The sequence below is a fragment of the Sapajus apella genome, unplaced genomic scaffold, assembly GCF_009761245.1.
Source record: "Sapajus apella isolate SASKATOON/1434 unplaced genomic scaffold, GSC_monkey_1.0 scaffold10, whole genome shotgun sequence".
In the NCBI taxonomy this organism is placed as follows: Eukaryota; Metazoa; Chordata; class Mammalia; order Primates; family Cebidae; genus Sapajus; species Sapajus apella.
Window position 1 is genome coordinate 43508568 of NW_022436950.1, and position 25299 is coordinate 43533866.

The following is a 25299-nucleotide window of genomic DNA, read 5'->3' on the forward strand; positions in this document are numbered from 1 at the left end:
ATATTAGCTTATTGTAGAGGATTGCTGAATATCTATTGTAATTTCTACTTATATGCATGAAGGATGGCAAATAAGTGAAAAAGAATGAAACTATAATTTTAGTTGGGGGTTTTAAGCATCATACTATACAGCCAGTTAAATTAAGCCTATCCTGTCTGTCAATGTTTCCAGTTTTTGTTATTTATATTAAGCAGGTTATATATTACCTTGAAAAAAAAAGTCCATTAAAATCAGACTACTGTCTTGAGTGGATTTGCATGGCAAGGGAATGCTAATGGCTTGGTAGTATCTGCCACTGGTGACTGAGGTGTTATCTATCATACACTTGGGAATGCTCTGATTGGCCTTGGCTCATTCTCTGTGTTTGGTATTTCTGCCTCCTGCCAGCTTGCTCCAGTGTGCACATTAAGAGAAGAATTTTTGAACTACTCTGAAAGTGGTATATCTAGATTGTATTTTAAGGTACTAAGCATGATATCATTAGCTACTTGGAAATTTTCTTAATCAAGCAAAGATTAGAAAAAGAGGGAGGAATAGCAGAAGAAAGCAGAGGCATTTGGGTCTTTTGGTGCAAAGAGGTTAAACAAATTTCCTGATAAACATTGAAAGAAAAATATTTTAGGAAGACATCTGAAAATGACTGGTGACTTGGAAAACTCATTAACATTTCTTTGTTTTAAAGATCTAAAATCACAGATCACCATTTCAATGATGAGTAATGTGTTAATATACGTAAGACTATGCCACATCTAAGTTCTGTTGCTATTAATAAATCATTCTTCCCTATGACTATGTTACCTCTGACAGCAGAATAATTACAACTGTCTGGGTTCAAATCTTGGCTCTATTGTTTATTATCTGGCTAAACTTGAGCCTGGCACTTGTCTCTCTGTGCCTTAGTCTCTCCATTGATAAATAGATGTTACAGTGGACGCTACCTCATGGGGTGACATGATGATGGAGTAAACAGATAGAGACCTTAGAACTTTGCTTGTAGGCCGGGCGCGGTGGCTCAAGCCTGTAATCCCAGCACTTTGGGAGGCCGAGGCGGGTGGATCACAAGGTCAAGAGATCAAGACCATCCTGGTCAACATGGTGAAACCCCGTCTCTACTAAAAAAACTACAAAAAATTAGCTGGGCATAGTGGCGCGTGCCTGTAGTCCCAGCTACTCAGGAGGCTGAGGCAGGAGAATTGCCTGAACCCGGGAGGCGGAGGTTGCGGTGAGCCGAGATCACGCCATTGCACTCCAGCCTGGGTAACAAGAGCGAAACTCCGTCTCCAAAAAAAAGAACTTTGCTTGTAAAATTATTAGTTTATGGAGTAATTATATTTATTCTTCAGGAAATTAAATCATTATATTCTTTATATTTAGAAATGAACTAGTAATCTGTAAATTTAAATATTCCATCTTCTCATGAATGCCACACTACTTTGGAGGATGTAGATTTTTCTTTAAATGTCAGTTACATCTTATAAATTGAAATACAGTTGACCCTTGAACAATTTAGAGTTTTAGGGGTGCTAACCCCCAAAACACAGTTGAAAATCTGCGTATAAATTTTGGCTCCCCAAAACCTTAACTACAAATAGCCTACTGTTAACTAGAAGCCTTACAATAACATAACACATATTTTGAATGTTACATGTATTACATACTGTATTCTTAGAGTAAGCTGAAGAAAATGTTATTAAGAAAAATCATGAGAGAAAAATGTTTACTATTCATTAAGTGGCAGTGGATCATCGTGTAGATCTTTATCCTCCTCATTTTCATGTTGAGTATACTGAGGAGGAGGAGGAAGAAGAGGGGCTGGTCTTGCTATCTTAGGGGTGGCAGAAGCAGAAGAGGTTGAGGGGGTGGAATTGGAGACAGGAGAGACAGGCACAGTCCATGTAACCTTTATTGAAAAAAATGCATGTAAAAGTGGACTGCACAAACCTATGTTGTTGAAGGGTTAACTGTATTTTAGAAATAAAAACTGTATTTTAGAAATAAAAGCTTTATTCTAGAAATAAAGCCTTTATGAGCCCAAATTAAGGGGAGAGAAAAGAACGTTAAAGGAAAGGAGTATTGAATGTAACTACCTTTCCTCAGAAGCTCAGAGTACCCTTCATTGGGCATACCTTTACTGTCAACAAAATCTCGTTTTTCCAGTTTTACCCTCTAGTCATGGAACTGGATAGCAGAAAGATTTATTGTTATACCATATACAGAAACCAGTCCAATTGTAGATAAGTGTATCTTAACATGTATATCTATATAAGAGTAAATGTTATATTATTATCTTTAAACATATTTTGTAGAACAAATCTAGAGATTTATCTTTAAATGCAACTAGATGAATGGAATTGGAATAACAACATTATATACAAGATTGACAACCTAGTTGTGGTTTTGAATTTTGTCATTTGAAACATTTGCTTGGTTTGCTGTCTATAAGAGCCACTGTGTTTCGCTCCTCAGAGAATGGGAGGGCAAGCTCCTACTGCTTCAGGAGATTCTGGATGAATGGCTCAAGGTCCAAGCCACGTGGTTATATCTGGAGCCCATTTTCAGCTCTCCAGACATTATGTCTCAAATGCCTGAGGAAGGTAGACGATTTACAGCTGTGGATAAGACGTGGAGAGATATAATGAGAATTGTCATACAGGTAGGTGAAGAAATCTCCAAAAATGTCATTATTTAGTTGAAGTGATATGATTTTATTTTCAGAAATCCATATAAGCCATTATTGTTTCCAATAAGCCATTATCTATTTATCACATACATTATCTTTTCAGCTATTATTTTAGAATGCCAGGAGCAGAAAATGTCACAAGCAAAATTAGCTATTTTGTCCTGATTACTCCTTGAGGTCCAAACTGAATTTGCATTATTTAACAACCTCGGGCTCTATTAGTGGTTCTTATCTGATGCTCTGGTAGGAAGACACTGTATGAGGTACTTAGAGTCTCCATCTATTCTGTGACTCTCTTGTGGAATGCAACCCACTGAAACTCACTGTGGTGCACACATGTCAGCATGCCAACCACTCAACACATTTTTTCTGGTAGGGAAAGATAAATATATCTATAAAGTTGCAAAGATAAATGCATGTAAAATGTCTGATAAATGCAAATAAAATACAATTTAAAAATATGCAAATACTGTGGAGGAGAACTTACAATTTAAGCTAAGGAAGAAATTTAATAAAAACCAGTAACACTAAAAAATGTATGTTTTTTGTTTCATTCAGAAGACTTTTTCTTTTCTTTCTTTCTTTTTTTTTTTTAAATGAGTCTCACGCTGTTACCCAGGCTGGAGAACAGTGGCACAGTCTCGGCTTACTATAATCTGCCTCCCAGACTCAAGCAATTCTCCTGCCTCAGCCTGCTGAGTAGCTGGGATTATAGGCATGTGACACCATGCTCAGCTAGTTTTGGTATTTTTAGAAGAGACAGGGTTTCACCATCTTGACCAGGCTGGTCTTGAACTCCTGACCTCAAGTGGTCTGCCCACCTCGGCCTCCCAAAGTGCAGGGATTACAGGTGTGAGCCACCATGCCTGGCAGAAAACATTTATTTACTGCCTCTGAAGCATGGCTGTGTGTCATTGAAGATTAAAATAGAAAAACATTGGTTACTAAATCATATCATTAAATGATTATAAACTTCTGCACTGGTATTTTGATAAAGTATAATACTGTAAGGTAGAATAAATATTATCTTAAAAATGTCCTACCCTGAAATGGCAATATGCAAATCTTAATTATTACTTAAAAAGCTGTTACTATAATCCCCAATACTGATAATACTATATTGACATCAACTATATGATTTGATAGGAAAATATTCAGAAACATGGACATTGTTTTATTTATTGACTCTTTACCTCATATATATAATAATACCTGAAACAAATCTCTGTATAAACCAAACTTTTGTAAAATTAATCACATTTGATTAATTCCATATTTAAAGTACCTATTAGTAAGTCATTTTGTAACATAATCATCTCTATGTCATAAATTCAGTCTTTTATATATCATTTCCTTATAGCAGTGCAAAATCCTTATAATATGGATATATTTTGATTTGAAAGGCAATGAAGGAGAATTTTTTTTTGTTTAAAAAAGCTAAAAATAGATACTTGTATTTTCTTTCTTTTTTTTTTTTTTTATTGAGACAGAGCCTCACTCTGTCCCAGGCTGGAGTGCAGTGGTGCAATCTAGGCTCACAACAACCTTCACCTCCTGGGTTCAAGTGATTCTCCCGCCTCAGCCTCCTGAGTAGCTGAGACTACAGGTGCACGCCACCATGCCCAGCTAATTTTTGTATTTTTAATAGGGATGGGGTTTCAACATGTTGGCCATGATGGTCTCAACATCTTGACCTCGTGATCTACCCACCTCAGCCTTCCAAAGTGCTGGGATTATAGGCATGAACTACTGCACCAGGGAGATACCTCTATTTTTTTTAGTTAGTATATTTAAAAAATTAAATTCTTTTTCTGATATATAATCAAAATACTCTTCAATAATCCATATTGCTAACAAACTTTATAGATATCTCAATTCTTTGTAAGAGTAGCTATTTTGAGCCTAGTAAATAAAGGAGGCATATTTTTATCCTATAAAACCCCTGCAAACAAACAAAAACATTACTTACCCTCATTCCTAAATAAGTAGATATTTTCTGTTGGGGAGGGGAGAGTAACATTTTGCTTAAGACTTGATTGTCTTTCTCATCTGCTCTGTATTTTTTCTTCTCCATATGTTAGTATGCAGGGAAGCTTTTGCTCATACTCCCCAAAGCACTGAAAATAAGCATACACCAATATTCTCTTAGAAAGTCTAATGAGATTATGTGTATAGTAGAGGCTAATGGATTAAGCTTGATACATAAAATTATTGCCTTCATTCTAAAAAGTTCGTAATAAAGATTGTTTTAAAAACCTCAGGTTAAAAATAGGATGTAAATACTGTTGTTAATATTACTGGCTTGCAGCGTAAACAAAGCTGCCAGGAAGTTTGAACTGGGCAGAGCCCACTGCAGCTTGGCAAAGCTACTGTAGCCAGATTACCCCTCTAGATTCCTCCTCTCTGGGCAGGGCAGCTCTGAAAGAAAGGCAGCAGTCCCATTCAGGGGCTTATAGATAAAACTCCTCATCTCCCTGGGACAGAGCAACTGGAGGAAGGGGTGGCTGTGAGTGCAGCTTCAGCAGACTTAAACGTTCCTGCCTGCCAGCTCTGTAAAGAGCAGTGGATCTCCCAGTACAGTGTTCAAGCTCTGCTAAGGGACAGACTGCCTCCTCAAGTGGGTCCCTGACCCCTGTGCCTCCTGACTGGGAGACACCTTCCAGCAGGATTTAATGGACACCTCATACGGGAGAGTTCTGACTGGCATCTTGCTGATGCCGCTTTGGGATGAAGCTTCTAGAGGAAGGAACAGGCAGCAATCTTTGCTGTCCTGCAACCTCTGCTGCAGACACTGAAGAAACTGCATCAACTAATGGGCAAAATAACCAGCTAGCATCATGATGGCAGGATCAAATTCACACATAACAATATTAACATATTAATAATATATTATTAACATTGACCCTAAATATAAGTGGGCTAAATGCCCCAGTTAAAAGACATAGACTAGCAAATTGGATAAAGAGTCAAGACCATTGATGTGCTGTATTCACGAGACCCATCTCACATGCAAAGACACACATAGGCTCAAAATAAAGGGGTGGAGGAATGTTTACCAAGCAAATGGAAAGAAAAGAAAGGGGGGGTTGCAATCCTAGTCTCTGATAAAACAGACTTTAAACCAACAAAGATTAAAAAAGAGAAAGAAAGGCATTAATAATGGTAAAGGGATCAATGCAACAAGAAGAGCTAACCATTTTAAATATATATGCACCCAATACAGGAGCACCCAGATTTGTAAAGCGAGTTCTTAGAGACCTACAAAGAGACTTAGACTCCCACACAATAATAATGGGAGACTATAACCCCCCACTGTCAATATTAGACAGATCAGTGTGACAGAATGTTAACAGGGATATTCGGGACTTGAACTCGGCTCTGGACCAAACGTATCTAATAGTCATCTACAGAACCCTCCACCCCAAATCAACAGAATATACATTCTCAGCACCTCATCACGTTTATTCTAAAATTGACCACATAGTTGGAAGTAAAACGCTCCTCAGCAAATGCTAAAAACAGAAATCCTAACAGTCTCTCAGACCACAGTGCAAACAAAGTAGAACTCAGGATTAAGAAACTCACTCAAAACCGCCCAACTACATGGAAACTGAACAACCTGCTCCTGAATGACCACTTGGTAAATCATGAAATTAAGGCAGGAATAAAGTTGTTATTTGAAACCAGTGAGAACAAAGACACAAAGTACCAGAATCTCTGGCACACATTTAAAGCAGTGTGTAGAGAGAAATTTATAGCAGTAAATGCCCACAAGAGAAATCAGGAAAGATCTAAAATTGACACTCTAACATCACAATTAAAATAACTAGAGAAGCTAGAGCAAAGAAATTCAAAAGGTAGCAGAAGACAAGAAATAACTAAGATCAGAGCAGAACTGAAGGAGACAGAGACACAGAAAACCCTTCAAAAAAATTAGTGAATCCAGGAGCTGGATTTTTGAAAAGGCTAACAAAATAGACTGCTAGTCAGACTAATAAAGAAGAAAAGAGAGAAGAATCAAATAGACACCATGAAAAATGATAAAGGGGATATCACCACTGATTCCACAGAAATAGAAACTACCATCAGAGAATACTGTAAACATCTCTATGCAAATAATCTAGAAAATATAGAAGAAATATATAAATTCCTGGAAACATACACCCTCTCAAGACTAAACCAGGAAGAAGTCAAATCCTAAATAGAGCAATAACAAATTCTGAAGTTGAGGCAGTAATTAATAGCCTACGAATCAAAAAAACCAGGACCAGAAAGATACACAGCCGAATTCTGCCAGAGGTACAAAGAGGAGCTGGTACCATTCCTTCTGAAACTATTCCAAGCAGTAGAAAAAGAGGGACTCCTCCCTAACTCATTTTATGAGTCCAGCATTACCCTAATACCAAAACCTGGCAGAGACACAACTAAAAAAGAAAATTTCAGGCCAGTATCCCTGATGAACATTGATGCAAAAACCCTCAATTAAATACTGATAAACCGAATCCAGCAGCATGTCAAAAAAATTTATCCATAAGGATCAAGTCAGCTTCATCCCTGGGATGCAACAGATCAATAAACATAATCCATTATGTAAACAGAACCGATGACAAAAACCACAGGATTATCTCAATAGGTGCAGAAAAGGCCTTTGATAAAATTCAACACCCTTTATGCTAAAAACTCTCAATAAACTAGGTATTGATGGAATGTATCTCAAAATAATAACTATTTATGACAAACCCACAGTCAATATCATACTGAATGGGCAAAAGCTGGAAGCATTCCCTTTCAAGACTGGCACAAGACAAGGATGCCCTCTCTCACCACTCCTATGCTACATAATATTGGAAGTTCTGGCCAGGGCAATCAGGCAAGAGAAAGAAATAAAGCATATTCAAATAGGAAGAGAGGAAGTCAAATCGTCTCTATTTGCAGATGACATGACTGCATATTTAGAAAACTCCATCATCTCAGCCCAAAATCTCCTTAAGCTGATAAGTAACTTCAGCAAATTCTCAGGATACAAAATCAATGTGCAAATATTATAAGCATTCCTAAACACCAATAATAGAGCCAAATCATGAGGGAACTCTAGTCACAATTGCTACAAAGAGAATGAAATACCCAGGAATACAGCTTAAAAGGGATGTGAAGGACCTCTTCAAAGAAAACTCAAACTACTGCTCAAGGAAATAAGAGAGAACACAAACAAATGGAAAAATATTCCATGCTCATGGATTGGAAGAATCAATATTGTGAAAATAACCATACTGCCCAAAGTAATTTATAGATTCAGTGCTATTCCTGTCAAGCTACCATTGACTTTACTTACAGAATTAGAAAAAACTACTTTAAATTTCTTATGGAACTAAAAAAGAGCACATATAGACAAGACAATCCTAAGCAAAAAGAACAAAGCTGGAGGCATCACGCTACTTGACTTCAAACTATGCTACAAAGTTAGGGTAACCAAAAGAGCATGGCACTGGTGCCAAAACAGATATATAGACCAATAGAACAGAATAGAGGCCTCAGAAATAACACCACACATCTACAACTATCTGATCACTGGCAAACCTGACAAAAGCAATGGGTTAACAATTTCCTGTTTAATAAATGGTGTTGGGAAAACTGGTTAGCCATATTCTGAAAGCTGAAATTGGATCCCTTTCTTACACCTTATACAAAAATTAACTCAAGATGGATTAAAGACTTAAACATGAGATCTAAAACCATAAAAACCCTAGAATAAAAACTAGACAATTTCATTCAGGACATAGACATGGGCAAAGACGTCATTAGTAAAACATCAAAAACAATGGCAGCAAAAGCCAAAATAGACAAATGCAATCTAATTAAACTAAAGAGCTTCTGCACAGCAAAAGAAACTATTATCAGAGTGAACAGGCAACCTACAGAATGGGGGAAAATTCTTCCAATCTATCTACCTGACAAAGGATTAGTATCCAGAATTTACAAGGGACTTAAACAAATTTACAAGAAAAAAAACAACCCCATCAAAAAGTAGGTGAGGGATATGAACATACACTTCTCAAAAAAGGACATTTATGTGGCCAACAAATATTTGAAAAAAAGCTCATCATCACTGGTCATTAGAAAAATGCAAATCCAAACCACAATGAGATACCATTTCACATCAGTTACAATGGTGACCATTAAAAAGTCAGGAAACAACAGATGCTGGAGAAGATGTGGAGAAATAGGAATGCTTTTACACTGTTGGTGGGAGTGTAAATTAGTTCAACCATTGTAGAAGACAGTGGGGCAATTCCTCAAGGATCTAGGATCAGAAATACCATTTGACCCAGCAATCCCATTACTGAGTTTATACCCAAAGGATTATAAGTCATTCTAATATAATGACACATGCATATATATGTTTATTACAGCACTATTCACAATAGCAAAGACTTGAAACCAACCCAAATGCCCATCAGTGATAGACTGTATAAAGAAAATGTGACACATATATACCGTGGAATACTATGCAGCCATTAAAAAGGATGAGTTCACATCCTTTGCAGGGACATGGGTAAAGATGGAAACTTCTCTGCAAACTAACACAGGGACAGAAAACCAAACACCACATGTTCTCACTCCTAGGTGGGAGTTGAACAATGAGAACACCTGGACACAGGGAGGGGAACATCACACACTGGGGCCTTTCGGGTTGCGGGGGCAGTAGGAGAAATACCTAATGTAGATGACTGGTTGATGGGTGCAGCAAACCACCATGGCACATGTATACTTATGTAACAAACCTGCACATTCTGTATATATATGTATGTATGTGTGTGTGTGTTTTGTGTGTGTGTGTGTGTGTGTGTGTGTGTGTGTGTGTGTGTGTATTCTAGCTTTATTGAGATGTCTTGGTTTCCTTGAGGTATAAACATGAAATAATCTTTTAATTTCAGCTTATAATTTCTTCTTATAATTCCTGCTACCAACTATACTTGACCAAAACCCTTTCTTACTGGGAGAGGCTCCCTTATTGACCTTCCAATCTAATTCCGGAATTTTTCAGTCACTTTTACTTATTAAGAGAGTTTTGTCTGTGAAGACTTAGTTGTACCTATTTCAAAACCTCTGTCTTCTGTTCTACTCTGAGCTCTTCTTTTCCCCATAATGCAGGCAAACCTGAGGTTCCAGGGGCGGGGAGATATGGAGATTGCTCTCCCACCCTACTTCTCTCCTCCTGTGTGTCTCATCTGGGGTTGGGACAAGGACTGGGTGAAGAGAAGGAGGAAGGGAGGGATGGGAAGAGAGACAGGAAGAGGTAGAGGGAGAAAGAGACAGTGAGAGTAAAAGAACATTTTCTGATGTACCTGATCCTGCAAAATGAGTTGTCCTTTTTTGTGGGTGGTCATAGGTGGACACCCTCCTATCAGTGATGTCAAGGCACTTTGCCTTTTCTATTGGTCTTCACAACTGGTCTAACCTTTTGGAGAGTTGTGGATATGTAATGTGCGCAGATTAACCCAGGGTAGACAGGTGAATATCCCAACACAGGTCTGGCTGCTGAGGGACTTCATCTTGAGTGTCTCCCCTACATTTGGTCATTGTCTGGGACATTTGGCTACATCTTCAAACTGACCTTCTGACGGTGGATTTTGCCACATCTTTTTGATGTGTGAGTCTTTTTGCCCCATACTATAGCAGTATTTCACAAATCTTAATATGCCTGATAACTTTTAAGATTAGGTTATGGAAATAAATTTTCAGCTGCCTGCCATAGCTCAAAAGCGGGGTTTGCAAAAACGTACAATTCATCTTCTGTGCCCACTTTGTAACCCTGAGCACACAGTTCTTGCCTCTTCTTCACTGGCTGTTCTATCACACCATCTTCTCCCAGAGTTTTTTTCTGCTCTAGCAGCATTGGAGCACGTCAGCACACCTGGTGACTGACTAGACCTCCAGCTAGGGAAGATGTCAGCCTCGTCTCCTTTCAGGCACTTAGAAAATTAGGGACTCTCTTGGACTCTCCTTCCTAAGATTCAGGGAATGGGAACTAGTTAATTGCCCACCCGATGGAGATGAAGAAAGTGGATAACCTCTCTCTGCATGGTACATTTCACCACCAAACTTGGTTTTTGAGCCACCCAAGTTTTTGTATTTCATACAAAGCAGACAAAAACACTCTTAAATTTCTCCCCATTTTCCTTTTCTAGTCTAACCCCATCTCAGTAAACACTATTTTTTTTTCTGTTGCTCAGGCCAAAAATTTATCATTCATTCTTTATTTTTCCTATTTTCTTTACTGCAGTAAATATGATCATTTGGCAGTAACCATTTCACCTCTATCTAGTCAGCTGAAAAGTAGAAAACATCATCTCCTAGACTCTCTACACCTAACTTTCTGGAAGTGAATTCTGTCTTGTTAATTAGATACACTCATTTGGGATTTGGAAGACAAAAGTGAAAGTGACTATCTTTCTGCCATTTTAGCTATTTCTGCTGTTAAGCAAGATCATGAACACATGACTTTTTTTTCTAATAGAACTTTATTATCTGGTTACCAGTTATATAGATATTGTGAGGCAGTGATAATGGTGGCCTGCTGATCCCACCCACTGATCTCTAGCATCAGAGCCACCGGGATGGGTTCTTGAACTCAGTATTTACAGTGGTGGTATCCTCTAGTCCTGATTGCAGCAGAAGTAGTAAATCCTGGAAAGTCAGTTCTTGTGTTTTAGGAATCCATCCTGGTAGTATGTTCCCCTAGGCTTTCCAATGATTTTGTAATCACTTTATTTCCTGCATTAAATTCCTTTTTGTTTAATACATAGAGGGGTTCTGCACTGAACTTGAATAAAATACACCAGAACCTCAAGTATGAGATCTAGGATTGTTTATGACTCACTTGGGTTTTAGAACAGTGAAAATCTAGTTATTGCTTGAAAGTAGGACACTTGTAGTGCCTGGCATGCATTGTAAAAATCACTCACTCAATTATGTTCTTAGACTTCCAGAATGAACAATCGATTTTACAGGCAAGTGTTTGGTGGACCATGAGGCTGCTGGAATAGGTCAATATGATGAGAATTTGAAGTACAAGAGATGTGAGATGGGCTGAATTCTTTAGAAAGCACTGGAGAAATTAAAGAAATGGTACAATTTGCAGTTTTAAATTTTCTTCTCAAGATGTAGTTTCTTAGACAACTAAGAAACATCTGTGATTGCCTAAAAGAGCCCTTTGTTTCTCATAGCTACAAATTTGATATAGCCAAAAATGAGTTACAGAATCCGATTCAGTAGGTCACCAAATTTCAATGTAATTTAATTCATGGTTTTTCTAGATCTGTTATGTGTAAGGTAATTTACTTATTAGAAGGAGTGGGATGGTGAGAACTGAAAATGGGGACACTTGGATTTAATTCACTCTGGGTAGCCTGACCCTCAAACTCTGTCTAGCCTCTCTTGCCAGAAGCCTTGGTAGAGGTGCAGATGAATATAAGTGGCAATATATTGTAATGGTGCTTGTCTAGGGAGGAAAGAAGTTAGGTATGTTCAAATGTGTTGATGTGGGTGTACTTACCAGAGATCCTGTTTCAACACACTAGTCAAGGAGCTATGAGTGCTTTTGTTTACTTGTGGGTTTTTTGTTGTTGTTGTTGTTTGTTTTTTTCTGAAACAGAATTTCATTCTTGTTGCCCAGGCTGGAGTACAGTGGTGCAATCTCGGCTCACTTCAGCCTCTGTCCCCTGGGTTCAAGCAATTATCTTACCTCAGCCTCCTGAGTAGCTGGGATTACAGGCATGCGCCACCACGCCTGGCTAGTTTTGCATTCTTAGTGGAGACAGGGTTTCTCCATGTTGGTCAGGCTGGTCTTGAACTCCCGACCTCAGGTGATCTGCCCACCTCGGCCTCCCAAAGTGCTGGGATTACAGGCTTGAGCCCCTGTGCCTGACCTGTTTACTTGTTTATTGACCAAACCTGGCTTCTATGATGGCCTATCTCAATGAGATTGAAATGGTAGAAAATCCTTGATGGGATTTAAAGAAATTAGAGAGTTGCTTGTAGATGTTTGTGCCAAATATGCCTGCACCATCCAGAAGTGGATTATAACCCCACTTATGGGTGAACTTAAAGAACAGTAGGAAGGGAGTTCTTCTTGTGGTATAACTTCAATAAGTAGATAGTTTTTTTTTGTTTGTTTTTAACTTTCCTTGGAAAGAGTACTTGGTCAGAAGTACAAATTTATGTTGATGGTCAGTAGGAAACAGTTTTGCTGCATAATCAAGGACTTAGAAACAAGTTTGAAGGATTGGGAACAAGGAAGACTGAAGAAGGGGTATATAAGGATTAGAGAATATGCCTAAATGCGAGCATATTTGTATTCCATGTGAATGCTTAGTAACAGGTGCAACTGCAAGAGGAGGAACTTAATTATATGGTTGACCAGTTGACCTATTCTGTTCATGTCAACCAGCAGAGGCCACTATATGCACAGTGAACTATGAAATAGAATAACCATGTAATATATTGTCCAAATTGCTAATATTTGAGAGTTAAAGCAATTAATAATCTGAGAAAGCAAGCATGAGCCAGAACTATCTTCATCAAACTGGGATTCATGGCTACTGTAGCTTTAAATGAAGAAGTCACGATGGCAGGGATGGGAATGATGGAAGGAATTGTTATCACAGACTATCCCTCACCAACACTGCTGGGTGCTCAAGCTGCCAACAGCAGGAATTAACATAATGTTTCTGATACAGCAGTCATTTAGAGGGAATTTAATATTATATTTGCCCTCTTTCAGTATGGAAGCAAGCAGTGTTGTGTCTGCACCAAATGAATTTTTGTTTTCCCATCCCAAGTTTCAGCCAGTGCTGTCATTCATTAACTTACTGAGTGACTTACTCATTATCACAGTTTCCACACAACATTGCAAGTGCTAAGGAACTCACATTACAAGGGATATAAGACAGTTGACTGACACTGAGAAGAATAAAGGTCCTACTATGAGTATTGACCTTGAACAAAGTGAATTGGCTTATATTGAAGATTAATTTGCTCTATCTCTGTGTTAGTCTAATTAATTTGCTCTATCTCTGTCTTAGTCACACTGCTAAGGAAGACATGCCTGAGACCAAGTAATTTACAAAGGAAAGAGGTTTAATTGACTTACAGTTCCACATGGCTGGGGAGGCCTCACAATCATGGTGGAAGGCAAATGAGAAGCAAAGTCACATCTTACATGGCGGCAGGCAAGAGAACATGTGTAGGGGAATTCCTCTTTATAAAACCATCAGATCTCATGAGACTATCATGGGAACAGCATGGGAAAAACCCACACCCATGATTCACTTACCCCCCATTCAAGTCCCTCCTATGACACATAGGGATGATTACAATTCTAGGTGAGATTATTACAATTCAAGGTGGGACACAGAGTTAAACCAGATCACTGTGGGAAGATAATAGGAGTTTGGGATGCAGTTCTAGAGTATACACGGTATATCTTCCCTGTCTGTTCCAGTCATATGGTTCTCTCATAGGCAGAGTACATGGATCTGGGAATTAAGGAGTAAAAATAGAAGTGACATGTCTCACCAATTAACCATGTAATCTACTCACAATAATTTTGCTTCTCAACTTTTGGCTTTTCTAGATGAAATCTGGTAGAGATTATTTTAACTAGATTAAGTAGTTTTAGTATCCAGGGGACAAATACTTATGTATAAAGGACATATTAATGGTTTCATTAAATGGAAAGTTCTTAATCTGCTCATTCCACCCTTTTACCTCTCTGTCTTTATAACTTTTCAGTTTGCTTACTGTATTACAGCCATACTGGCTACCTCCTCCTCCTCTTCCTCTTCTTTCTTCCTCCTCTTCCTCCTCTTCCTTCTTTCTCTTTCTTCTCATTTATTCTCCTTCTCTCCCTTCCTCCTCCACTTCCTTCTTCTCAAACAACAAACACGCTCTACCCTAGGGTAGAGTGTGAGCCTTTGCACTGGTTGGACCCTCTCCCTAGAATGTGCTACCTCTAAATATCTGTGATGCTAATGCTTTGCTACCTTGATAAATTTTCTCAAATATTACCTTTATAAAGGGGCTCACATTGAGCATTCTATCTGAAATTAATCTACCTTTGACTTTTTTGGCACTCTTTATCCCTTGTTTCTTTTTTGTGGCATCTATCATCTTCTACCTTACTATATAATTTATCGCTTATGATTATTGTTATTTATTGTGTGTCTCCCCCCTGGAGGCTGGGATCTTTATTTTGTTCACTGTTGTCACCCAAGCACTGAGAAAAGTCACTAATATGTATTAGACCCTTGGTAAAAGTTTGTTAAATGAGTAAATCAATAATTCAGATTGATCCTTGAATTATTGTTAATTCTACAAATTCTGAGTTTATTCTGGAAAACTTCTAAAAATTCAGTTTTAGTCAAGTGGGGCCTACGATTTAGATTAATCCTAGAAATATCCTGACTCTAAAATGAAGGAATTTCTGCTCCTGATGAAATCAAGGAATCTTAAAAGTATAAGGGGTTTAAAGTTCTACTCTGTCAACCTACATTTTCTTTCTTAAATTGCAAAAGGTTTAAAGAGGATCTTACCAATTTTCTGTTCTCTAGGGATTTTGGATTAGGAAATTTATGTTTCCAGAAGTTCACTAAGCAGACTTGAACTTAATTCCATTAAGTATACAAAATCATCTTTTCTCTTTTTTTTATTTTTAAATTTTACTTTAAGTTCTGGGATACATACACAGAATGTGCATGTTTGTTACATAAGTATACTGTGTCATGGTGGTTTGCTGCACCTATCAACCTGTCATCTAGGTTTTAAGCCCCACATGCATTAGGCATTTGTTCTAATACTCTCCCTCCCCAATGCCCCCCACCCCCCGATAGGCTCCAGTGTATTTCCCTCCCTGTATCCGTGTATTATCATTGTTCAACTCCTACTTAGGGGTAAGAATATGTGGTTTGCTTTTCTGTTCCTGTGTTAGTTTGCAGAGAATGATAGCTTCCAGCTTCATCAAAGTCCCTGCAAAGGACATGAACTCATTCTTTTTTATGGCTGCATAGTATTCCATGATGCATATGTGCCACATTTTCTTTATTCAGTCTATCATTGATGGGCATTTGGGTTGGTTCCAAGTCTTTGCTATTGTAAACAGTGCTGCAATAAACATACGTGTGCATGTGAATGACTTGTAATCCTTTGGGTATATACCCACTAATGGGATTGCTGGGTCAAATGGTATTTCTGATCCTAGATCCTTGAGGAATCATAACACTGTCTTCCACAATGGTTGAACTAATTTACACAACCACCAACAGTGTAAAGGTATTCCTATTTCTCCACATCCTCACCAGCATCTGTTGCTTCGTGACTTTTTAATGCTCACCATTGTAACTTGAGTGAGATAGTATCTCATTGTGGTTTGGATTTGCGTTTTTCTAATGACCAGTGGTGATGAGTTTTTATGTTTGTTGATCGAATAAATGTCTTCTTTTGAGAAGTGTCTGTTCGTATCCTTCACCCACTTTTTTTTTTTTTTTGGGTAAATTTGTTTAAGTTCTTTGTAGATTCTGGATGTTAGCCCTCTGTCAGAATGATAGATTGCAAAAAATTTTCTCCCATTCTGTAGGTTGCCTGTTCACTCTGATGATAGTTTTTTTTTTTTTTTTTTTTTGCTGTGCAGAAGCTCTTTAATTTAATTAGATCCCATTTGTTAATTCTGGCTTTTGTTGACATTGCTTTTGGTGTTTTAGTCATGAAGTCTTTGCCCATGCCTATGTTCTGAATGGTATTGCTTAGGTCTTCTTCACCAGGTGTTTATGGCTTTAGGTTTTACAATTAAGTCTTTAATCCATCTTGAGTTAATTTTTGTATAAGGTGTAAGGAAGGGGTCCAGTTTTAGTTTTCTGCATATGGCTAGCCAGTTTTTCCAGCATCATTTGTTAAATTGGGAATTTTTTCCCCCATTGCTTGTTTTTTCAGGTCTGTTGAAGATCAGAAGGTTGTAGATGTGTGGTGTTATTTCTGAGGCCTCTGTTCTGTTCCATTGGTCTCTATATATGTTTTGGTACCAGTACCATGCTGTTTGGGTTACTGTAGCCTTGTAGTATATTATGAAGTCAAGTAGTGTGATGCCTCCAGCTTTGTTCTTTTTGCTTAGGATTGTCTTGGCTATATGGTCTCTCTTATAGTTATATATGAAATTTGAAGTAGTTTTTTTTTTCTAATTTTGCATATAAAATTAATGGTAGCTTGATGGGAATAGCACTGAATCTCTAAATTACTTTGGGCAGTAAGGCCATTTTCACAATATTGATTCTTCCTATCCATGAACATGGAAAGTTTTTCCATTTGTTTGTGTCTTCCCTTATTTCCTTCAGAAGTGACAGAACTGTTTTTTCTATGAAGCTTCCTGGTAGCAGAAATTAGAAAGCTCTCTATTTACCCCAAGTTTCCAGGCCCTGATTTCACAGCCTTTGGGTTTAAAAATGTAAATCTAGCAGAACATCACTAGAGCTGATGAGTTTGGTGGATGCTGTGAAGTAAAAGAAGACACGAAAAAGTTGTCAGTGTGACTTTAACCCAAAAATATTACAGTTAATAATTCATTTCTTCCCCTGAAGGAGAAAGAAAGTAATTAAAGTGTCAGGGAAGTCATACTAAGTTTCAAATTTGTAGTAGCTTCCTGTTACAACATCTTATTGCTGTGTCTTGAAGGCATACCTAGGAAGTACCAGCCTGGTATGACATGGAAGCTTGTGTATTCCTCGAGTTTCCCTGTATGAGCCCAGGTGTAGCTCAACCTGCATTTGCTCAAGCATTCATTCATGGAATACTCACTCTGTACCAGGATTTTATGACAATCCTTAGAGGGATTTAAAGTCAGTGTTATTTTACTAAGATAAATACCTTTCTTGAAGAATGGCAGATTATAAAATGTTCATTTTAACTCCACAAAACAGATGGAGTGATGTAAATGCTTCATTTTCCACTTTCCCTGGAGTCAGTCCCCGCCCCCCGCCCAAGAGACAGTTTTGCAGTGAGGAGAAGGAAAGGGGGAGCAAAAGGGTTGCTTCAAGCCTCTATGTGTTCTAGGTGTCATATTAGTCACTTAAAAAACATTATCTAATTTGGTCCTCATACCAATTTTGAGAGAGGGCTCTTATTCCAATTTTCAAGATAACAAAGGGACTCAGATTAAGCAAATGATCTAAGGTCACATAGGTAATAAGGAATAGAGTGTGGGACAGATACCAGGTCTGTGCAACTTTGGGACCCTTTCTTTATCTGATACAGTCTTTATTACATTCATCTTCTCAGTGGGAGAGAGTGAAAGTAGATGAGTTTCCAGCCATAAGATGATTATTTTTACTTTAAAATCTTAAATCCATATACAAAGATACATAGATTATTGCCTATGTTCATTTAAAAGTAACATATTTGGTTCAGAGTTTTTTGGAGCTAATCTGATTAAATAAGTTTGACCCTGGAAATTCAACAATAGGAAAATTTTACATGAATGCTCTTTCCAGGGTTTGTTGTTTGCTTGTTTGTTGTTTGGGTAATTATAATATTAAGTAAAAGGAATATACTTAACTAATTTTTTTAGCTTTCAAATCTTAGATTAAGAATGGAAACATTGCAATAAATTTTTTGGTTGAGAATAACAAATACTGTTCATGTGTGAAAGGAGTTTTTCACATTTATTAGCCACAGTTCAGCTTTTTTCCCCAAGTACTTTTCCAGCAGGTGGCACTCTAAGAACACTGTTTCGATATTTGGATTTAGGAGGACAAGATGATCTGAGTCTGGGTGGTGGGTGGGTGGGTGTGTGTATTTAGAATATAAAACAGGAAGCGTACTAAAATCCCTTTTAAAAATTATGCACCTTTAAAAACAAGTTGATCTAATTACATTACATGATTTATATATTCATGTTTATTGAGAAAACAGGTAATAATGATAATTATTTTGTTTGATTAACTTGCCGTTTCCAAATTACATTGTTATAATCCAAAAAAAAAAAAAGCAGAAAATTATATCTTTCCTTTTCAGACACAAAGTACATTAACAAAAATGTACTTTAGAGATTCCTCAAATAGAATAAAATTCCTGTATGAAAAAATTTACTGCTTACATTTTTGGTTATCTCTCAGTCATGGTTAAATACCAAAACAACCTAATTAGTTAATCTTGAAATTTAATACTTAGTTTTTAACAGTATTCTATTGATTTAATTTCATATAAATTTTCTAAAATTCTCTGTTACTTACATTATTAAACGTCTGGTGTGTTTTCATGAAGTATGTTGCTTGGCGATTGAAATCTCTGTTGTGTTAGCGCCTTTTTTTTTTTTTTTTTTTTTTAAAACACCTTCAAGCTTGTTTAGTAAAGAACTTCCCTTACATTGTCAGTGGTGTCAATGGTGAACACTGACTTTGGAATTATAAGACCAAGAATAGACTCAGATGGTATCAACCATGTTAAAGAAAAAAAAGTAGAAATAATTCTATTTCACCTGTATCTAGGTTGTATTTTAACATGTATTTATAAAGATTTTCATAAACTCAGTAGTTACTGTATGGGTATTTTGAGAAATCAATAAACTCTACTTTTTAAAAAATATGAGTTCTTAAAATAAACTTGGTTATCATTCTTATTTTGAATACACAGCATAAAAGAAGGCTCTTTTAAAAATATTTGATTGTGTTTAAATCGCTTTAAAGCAAACAGCTCACAGTGACACTTTCAGGTGAGAATGTTCACCCTGTCTTCAAGGTGGAACAGTCTAGACTTTAGAGAGTTGAGAAAAGGCGCATTTTGAACTTGAGTCCTTCAGCAAGAAGTGTTATAAAGTAGTTCCAAGGGTCATTGTTTACAATGTAAGATCTTCTTAGAAAACATTCTTCCTCATTTCCCCAACCCTTACTTTTTTCTCTATAGTTATAAAACAGGGATTCTGTTATTTTATTATTATTCATAACAATAAAATTGAAAATAATAATTATAATGACTTACTATTTAGAATTCTTTTCCTTAATGAATAAATACAAAAGAAAATATCTCATGCTAGTTTGTTTCCACTGTCCTTCTTGTGAGTTCAGGCAGTGTTCTCTCTCTCTCATTTTCTGTCTCTTACACTTCTCAACTTAGAATGAGAACTTATGAACAGGACTGAGTATTAAAACAGTGTGACTTTTACAGAATCAAAGAGAGAGGGTAAGTAGACCTGGAATATGCAAGACCACTTTTAAAAAATAAATACTCCTCTTAAAGTTTACATGACCTTTGTTTGATTATAAACATATAATCTTAAATATAGTATGAATATAAATAAAGTTAGTATCTAGTGTTTTTGGATTGAGTGGGTTATATTTTTATTTTTATTTTTAGGATAAACATGTTCTGACAGTTGTAACCATTGAGAGAATGCTGGAAAGACTGAAAAAATGTAATGAACTTTTGGAGCTCATTCTTAAAGGACTTAATGAATATTTGGAAAAGAAACGTCTCTTTTTCCCCAGATTCTTTTTCTTGTCAAATGATGAACTTCTTGAGATACTATCTGAGACTAAAGATCCCACTAGGTAAGTAATTTACATGTAGAATACATGACTGAATTTATTTGCTTAAACTTACTTTTTAGAACAAAGTAGAAGATAAATATATATATTCATATTTATATGATAATTTTTCTATAAGAATGTTCCAAGTATTATATAATCAACTTTGGATAATTATTAAAAATATAAGTAATACTGAAGGAACAGTGGAATAGATTTTTTTCTTTTCTTTTCTCATTTTGTTTCATTTCTTATTTATTTATTTATTTATTTTTGAAACGGAGTTTCACTCTTGTTGCCCAGGCTACAGTACAATGGCACAACCTCAGCTCACTGCAACCTCCGCCTCCCAGGTTAAAGCAGTTCTCCTGCCTCAGCCTCTCAAGTAGCTGGGATTACAGGTGTGTGCCACCATGCCCAGCTAATTTTTGTACTTTTAGTAGAGATGGGGTTTCACCATGTTGGCTAGGCTGGTCTCGAATTCCTAACCTCAAGTGATCTGCCCACCTCAACCTTGCAAAGTGCTGGGATTACAGACATGAGCCACTGCACCCGGCCAGATTTCTTAACTTACCACATCTTACAGATTTTTCAGAACGCGACTCTTTCACAGCATATTCAGAATAAAAACCAGTGCCCTCACGATGGTTTGCAATGCCCCACACAGATTATTCTTCCCCTGTTATCCTTCCTATTCATCTCCTACTAGTCTTCTTGCTCATTCTGCTTGCAGTCCACCAGACTTTTTGCAATTCCTTGGTAAAAAGGGCAGCCTACTTTCTCAATGTACTGTTCTCTTTGCCTGGGATCCTCCTTACCCACATGCCCATCAGACTTCTTCCTTTACCTCCTATAAGTCTTTGTGGAAATCTGCTTAAACATCTGTCATTCAGGGAAGCCCTCCCTGACCACCATATTTAAAGAAGCAGCTCCCTCCACACTCAACTTGCCCTCTTTACTGAGTTTTTTTCGTTGCCTAATTTTACTTCTGCATACTTGTTATCATCTGGCATACTCTATAATTACTTGTTTACTGTATGTCTTCCTCTAGCAGAATATAAGCTCTACCATAGTAAAGATTTTTTGACTGTTCTTTCCCACTGCCGATTCCCCAATCCTTAGAAGAGTATCTGATATAAACAATGAATAGATATTTGTTAAGCAAATTTATTAATTTTGTATTTTGTGTCTTCAAAATAGGAGACTGTAATCTAAAGAAAAAGACAAATTTAGGCTCAGATTTCTATGTAAGTTTTTATACTCTGCTTCTTTTTGCCCATTTGAAAGATGAATACAATGGGTTGTTGGTAGTGTGCCAAAAGTGAGTGATTTTGTCAGTCCCTTCTGTATTACATTGAATAGACTAATAGTTGGATACTGTCAAAGCAGTTGATTTAGTAAACTGTAAAGTACGTAAGTCACTAAACATAGTCCAGAATTTTCAAACAGTCTCTGAAGATCCCAGTTGAAATGGCTACTTTTGTGCATTTGAAGATTCTTTAGGTTCATGTATCTGTTAGTCGAGATTGGTTTTCTCCTTATGTTACCTTTAGCATCTTTTAATTCATTGTATTGAAGACAAAGCCTTGTGGTTGTCTCTGTAGTTCTTACTATAATTGCAATTTTACAGATCTTTTGTGATTATTCAATTAATGCTGACTTCTCACTGGACTGTACAATCCATGTGGGCAAAGATTGTGTTTTTGTTTGTTTGTTTGGAGGAGGGGGTCTGGTTTTTGCTCAATATTTCATTCCCAGCACTACCTAGCACAGGCATAACATTATGCATTTATGAATTTTAAATGGAAATTGGTGTACGAAGAGCACTGGAATTTAAGGAATTGTTTTAACTTGGTTAGTTCTCTTAAAAATGTTTTTCCTGACAGGGTGCAACCTCACTTGAAGAAATGTTTTGAAGGAATTGCAAAGGTAGAATTTACGGAAACTTTAGACATTACTCACATGAAGAGTAGTGAAGGAGAGGTTGTGGAACTCAAAGAGATCATTTCAACAGCCAAAGCCAGAGGTCAAGTGGAGAAGTGGTTGGTTGAATTAGAGAGAGTTATGATTAACTCCATCCACAAGGTAATTGACTATAATTACCATGTTTAGAAAAGGATGTTAGAGTATGAATGTTATTAGAAATATTGTCTGAAATGATTTAATAAAAATATTATGTTAAAAGAAATATACTATTGATAAATATACTGTTACTTAGACAGAAATGGAGGCATGGAATTGCCAATTCAAATGTCATAGATAACTTGAAGCGAAGAGATGGTCTATGATAGTAATTTTGTAGTGACTCACGAGACATGTGGGACAAAATACCATCCATACTACGGAACACTTGGGTTTGAGTAATGCATCTGCTCATTTTTTGCGGCCACATGCTAGTCCTTTCATCATTAATTAGATACACTTTGTTCTGTGCAGTCTATCTTTAGTCTTGCCTTGGAAGCACCTCTCTACAGGATCACATCAGTCTCCTTGACATGCATAAATCCTTTCGTTCTGTGTCTACATAAAATGCATACTAAAATGTTAGAAGATCATGCATACTTCCTACCATTAATAGCAACTTCGTATTTTCCACATTTCATAAAACATATTGTCAGCTCAATCATTTGCAGTTATTTTTTGTTAGTAGAGAATTTCAAGGCACGCCAACAAATAAAGATTGAGCACTCATTTTTTTTTTCTTACTATAATGTGAGCCTAGCATTCAAGTTTTTAGTAAAGAATAAAAATCATGATGAAGCAAAGGAATGGGAGGGGAGTATAAATAATTTTTAATTTTTATTTTTTTAAATATCAACTTTTATTTTAGATTCAGGGGTACATGTGCAGGTTTGTTACATTGATATATTGGGTGATTCTGAGGTTTGGGGAGCGATTGATTCCATTACCCAGGCACTGAGCATAGTACCCAATAGTTAGTATATCAACCCTTGGCCCCCTCTCTTCCTCCTCCTTGTGGTAGTTCTCAGTGTCTATTGTTGCCATCCCTATCTGTGTCCATACCCAAAGCTTAGCTTCCAATTACTTATAAGTGAGAACATGTTGTATTTGGTTTTCTGTTCCTGCGTTAATTTGCTTAGGATAATGGTCTCCAGCTGCATCCATTGTTGCTGCAAAGGACATAATTTCATTATTTTTGTGGCTGCATAGTATTATATGGTGTTTATTTACCACATTTTCTTAATTTAATCCACCATTGATGGCACCTAGGTTGATTCCATGTCTTTGCTGTTGTGAATACTGCTCCAATGAGCATGTGAATATATGTCTTTTTGGTAGAACAATTTATTTTCCTTTGGATATATACTCAGCAGTGGGGTTGCTGGATTGAATGGTAGTTCCATTTTAAGTTCTTTGAGAAATCTCCAAACTGCGTTCCACAGTGGCTGAACTAATTTACAATCCCACCAATAGTGTATAAGCCTACCCTTTTCTCTGTAGCCTTACCAGCATTTTTTGACTTTTTAGTAGTAGCCATTCTGAGTAGTATGAGACAGTATCTCATTGTCCTATTGATTTATATTTTCTGACGATTGGTGATGTGAAGCATTTATCATATGTTTGTTGGCCACTTGTATGTCTTCTTTTGAGAAGTATCTGTTCATGTCTGCTGCCCATTTTTTAAAATGGGGTTATTTGTTTTTTGCCTGTTCAGTTGCTTAAGTTCCTTATAGTTTCTGGTTATTAGAACTTGTTCAGATACATAGTTTGTGAATGTTTTCTCACAGTCTATAGGTTGTCTGTTTACTCTGTTGATAGTTTTTGTTTGTTTGTTTGGTTGGTTTTTTGTTTGTTTCTGTGCCAGAATTCTTTAATTAGGTCCCACTAATTAAATTTTTATTTTTGTTTTAACTGCTTTCGAGAACCTAGTCATAAATTATTTCCCAAGGCCAATGTCCAGAATGGTGTGTCCTAGGTTTTCCTTTAGGATTCTTATAGTTTGAAGTCTTACATTTAAATCTTTAATCCATCTTGAGTTAATTTTTGTATATGGTGAAAGATGGGGAGTAGTTTCATTCTTCTTCTATGGCTAGCCAGCTATTTAGCACCATTTATTGAATAGGGAGACCTTTCTCCATTGCTTGTTTTTGTTGACTTTGTTGAAGAGCAGATGGCTGTAGATGTGCAGCTTTATTTCTGGGCTCCCTATTCTGTTTCATTAGTCTATGTGCCTGTTTTTGTACACATACCATGCTGTTTTCGATATGACATCCTTATAGTATACTTTGAAGTTGGCTAATGTAATGCTTCTGGCTTTGTTTTTTTGCTTAGGATTGTTTTGGCTATTCAGGCTCTTCTGGTTCCATGTAAATTTTAGAATATTTTTTCTAATTCTGTGAAAAATGATGTTGGTAGTTTGATAGGAATAGTGTTGAATTTGTAGGTTACTTTGGGCAGTATGAGTGTTTTAATGATACTGATTTTTCTAATCCAGGAGCATGGAATATTTTTCTATTTGTGTCATCTTTGATTTCTTTCAGTAGTGTTTTGTAGTTCTCTTTGTAGACATCTTTCACCTCCTTGATTAGATGAATTCCTAGGTATTTTATTTTTGTGTGTGGCTGTTGTGAGTGGGATTGCATTCTTGATTTGACTCTGAGCTTGAATATTATTTGGGTATAGAAATGCTACTGAGTTTTGTACATTGATTTTATATCCTGAAACTTTACTGAAGTCATTCATCAGCTCCATGAGTCTTTTGATGGAGTCTTTAGAGTTTTCTAGTTATAGAATCATATTACCAGTTAAGAGGGATTGCTTGATTTCTTCTTTTCCTATTTGGATACTTTTTATTTCTTTGTCTTGCCTGATTGCTCTGTCTAGGACTTCCAATTAATATTTAAATTAATGTGTCAGATTTTCCCACAAATGTTCAGAAAAATTCATTGGAATCTAGATGTTCAATATTACCACTGTTTCTTTCTCTCTTAATCTTTCTTTCTCTTAAATATGGCTTTAATGCCTGCCTGCACAATATTTTCCAGAAAATGTAAAATCTTTGGGACAGGTCTGATTTTTGCCCTATTATGA

The 25299-nt window shown here is 36.7% G+C and overlaps 1 protein-coding gene across 2 annotated transcripts in view; it reads left to right on the forward strand.

Moving 5' to 3' along the window:
• Nucleotides 1-25299, forward strand: part of DNAH7 (dynein axonemal heavy chain 7) — a 172677-nt gene that overhangs the window by 140417 nt on the left and 6961 nt on the right. For both annotated transcript variants that reach the window (XM_032278796.1, XM_032278797.1), the window contains 3 exons: nt 2467-2653; nt 20078-20271; nt 22134-22332. In XM_032278796.1, coding sequence (XP_032134687.1) covers nt 2467-2653; nt 20078-20271; nt 22134-22332 — 580 coding nt within the window. The remainder of the gene's footprint in view (nt 1-2466; nt 2654-20077; nt 20272-22133; nt 22333-25299) is intronic.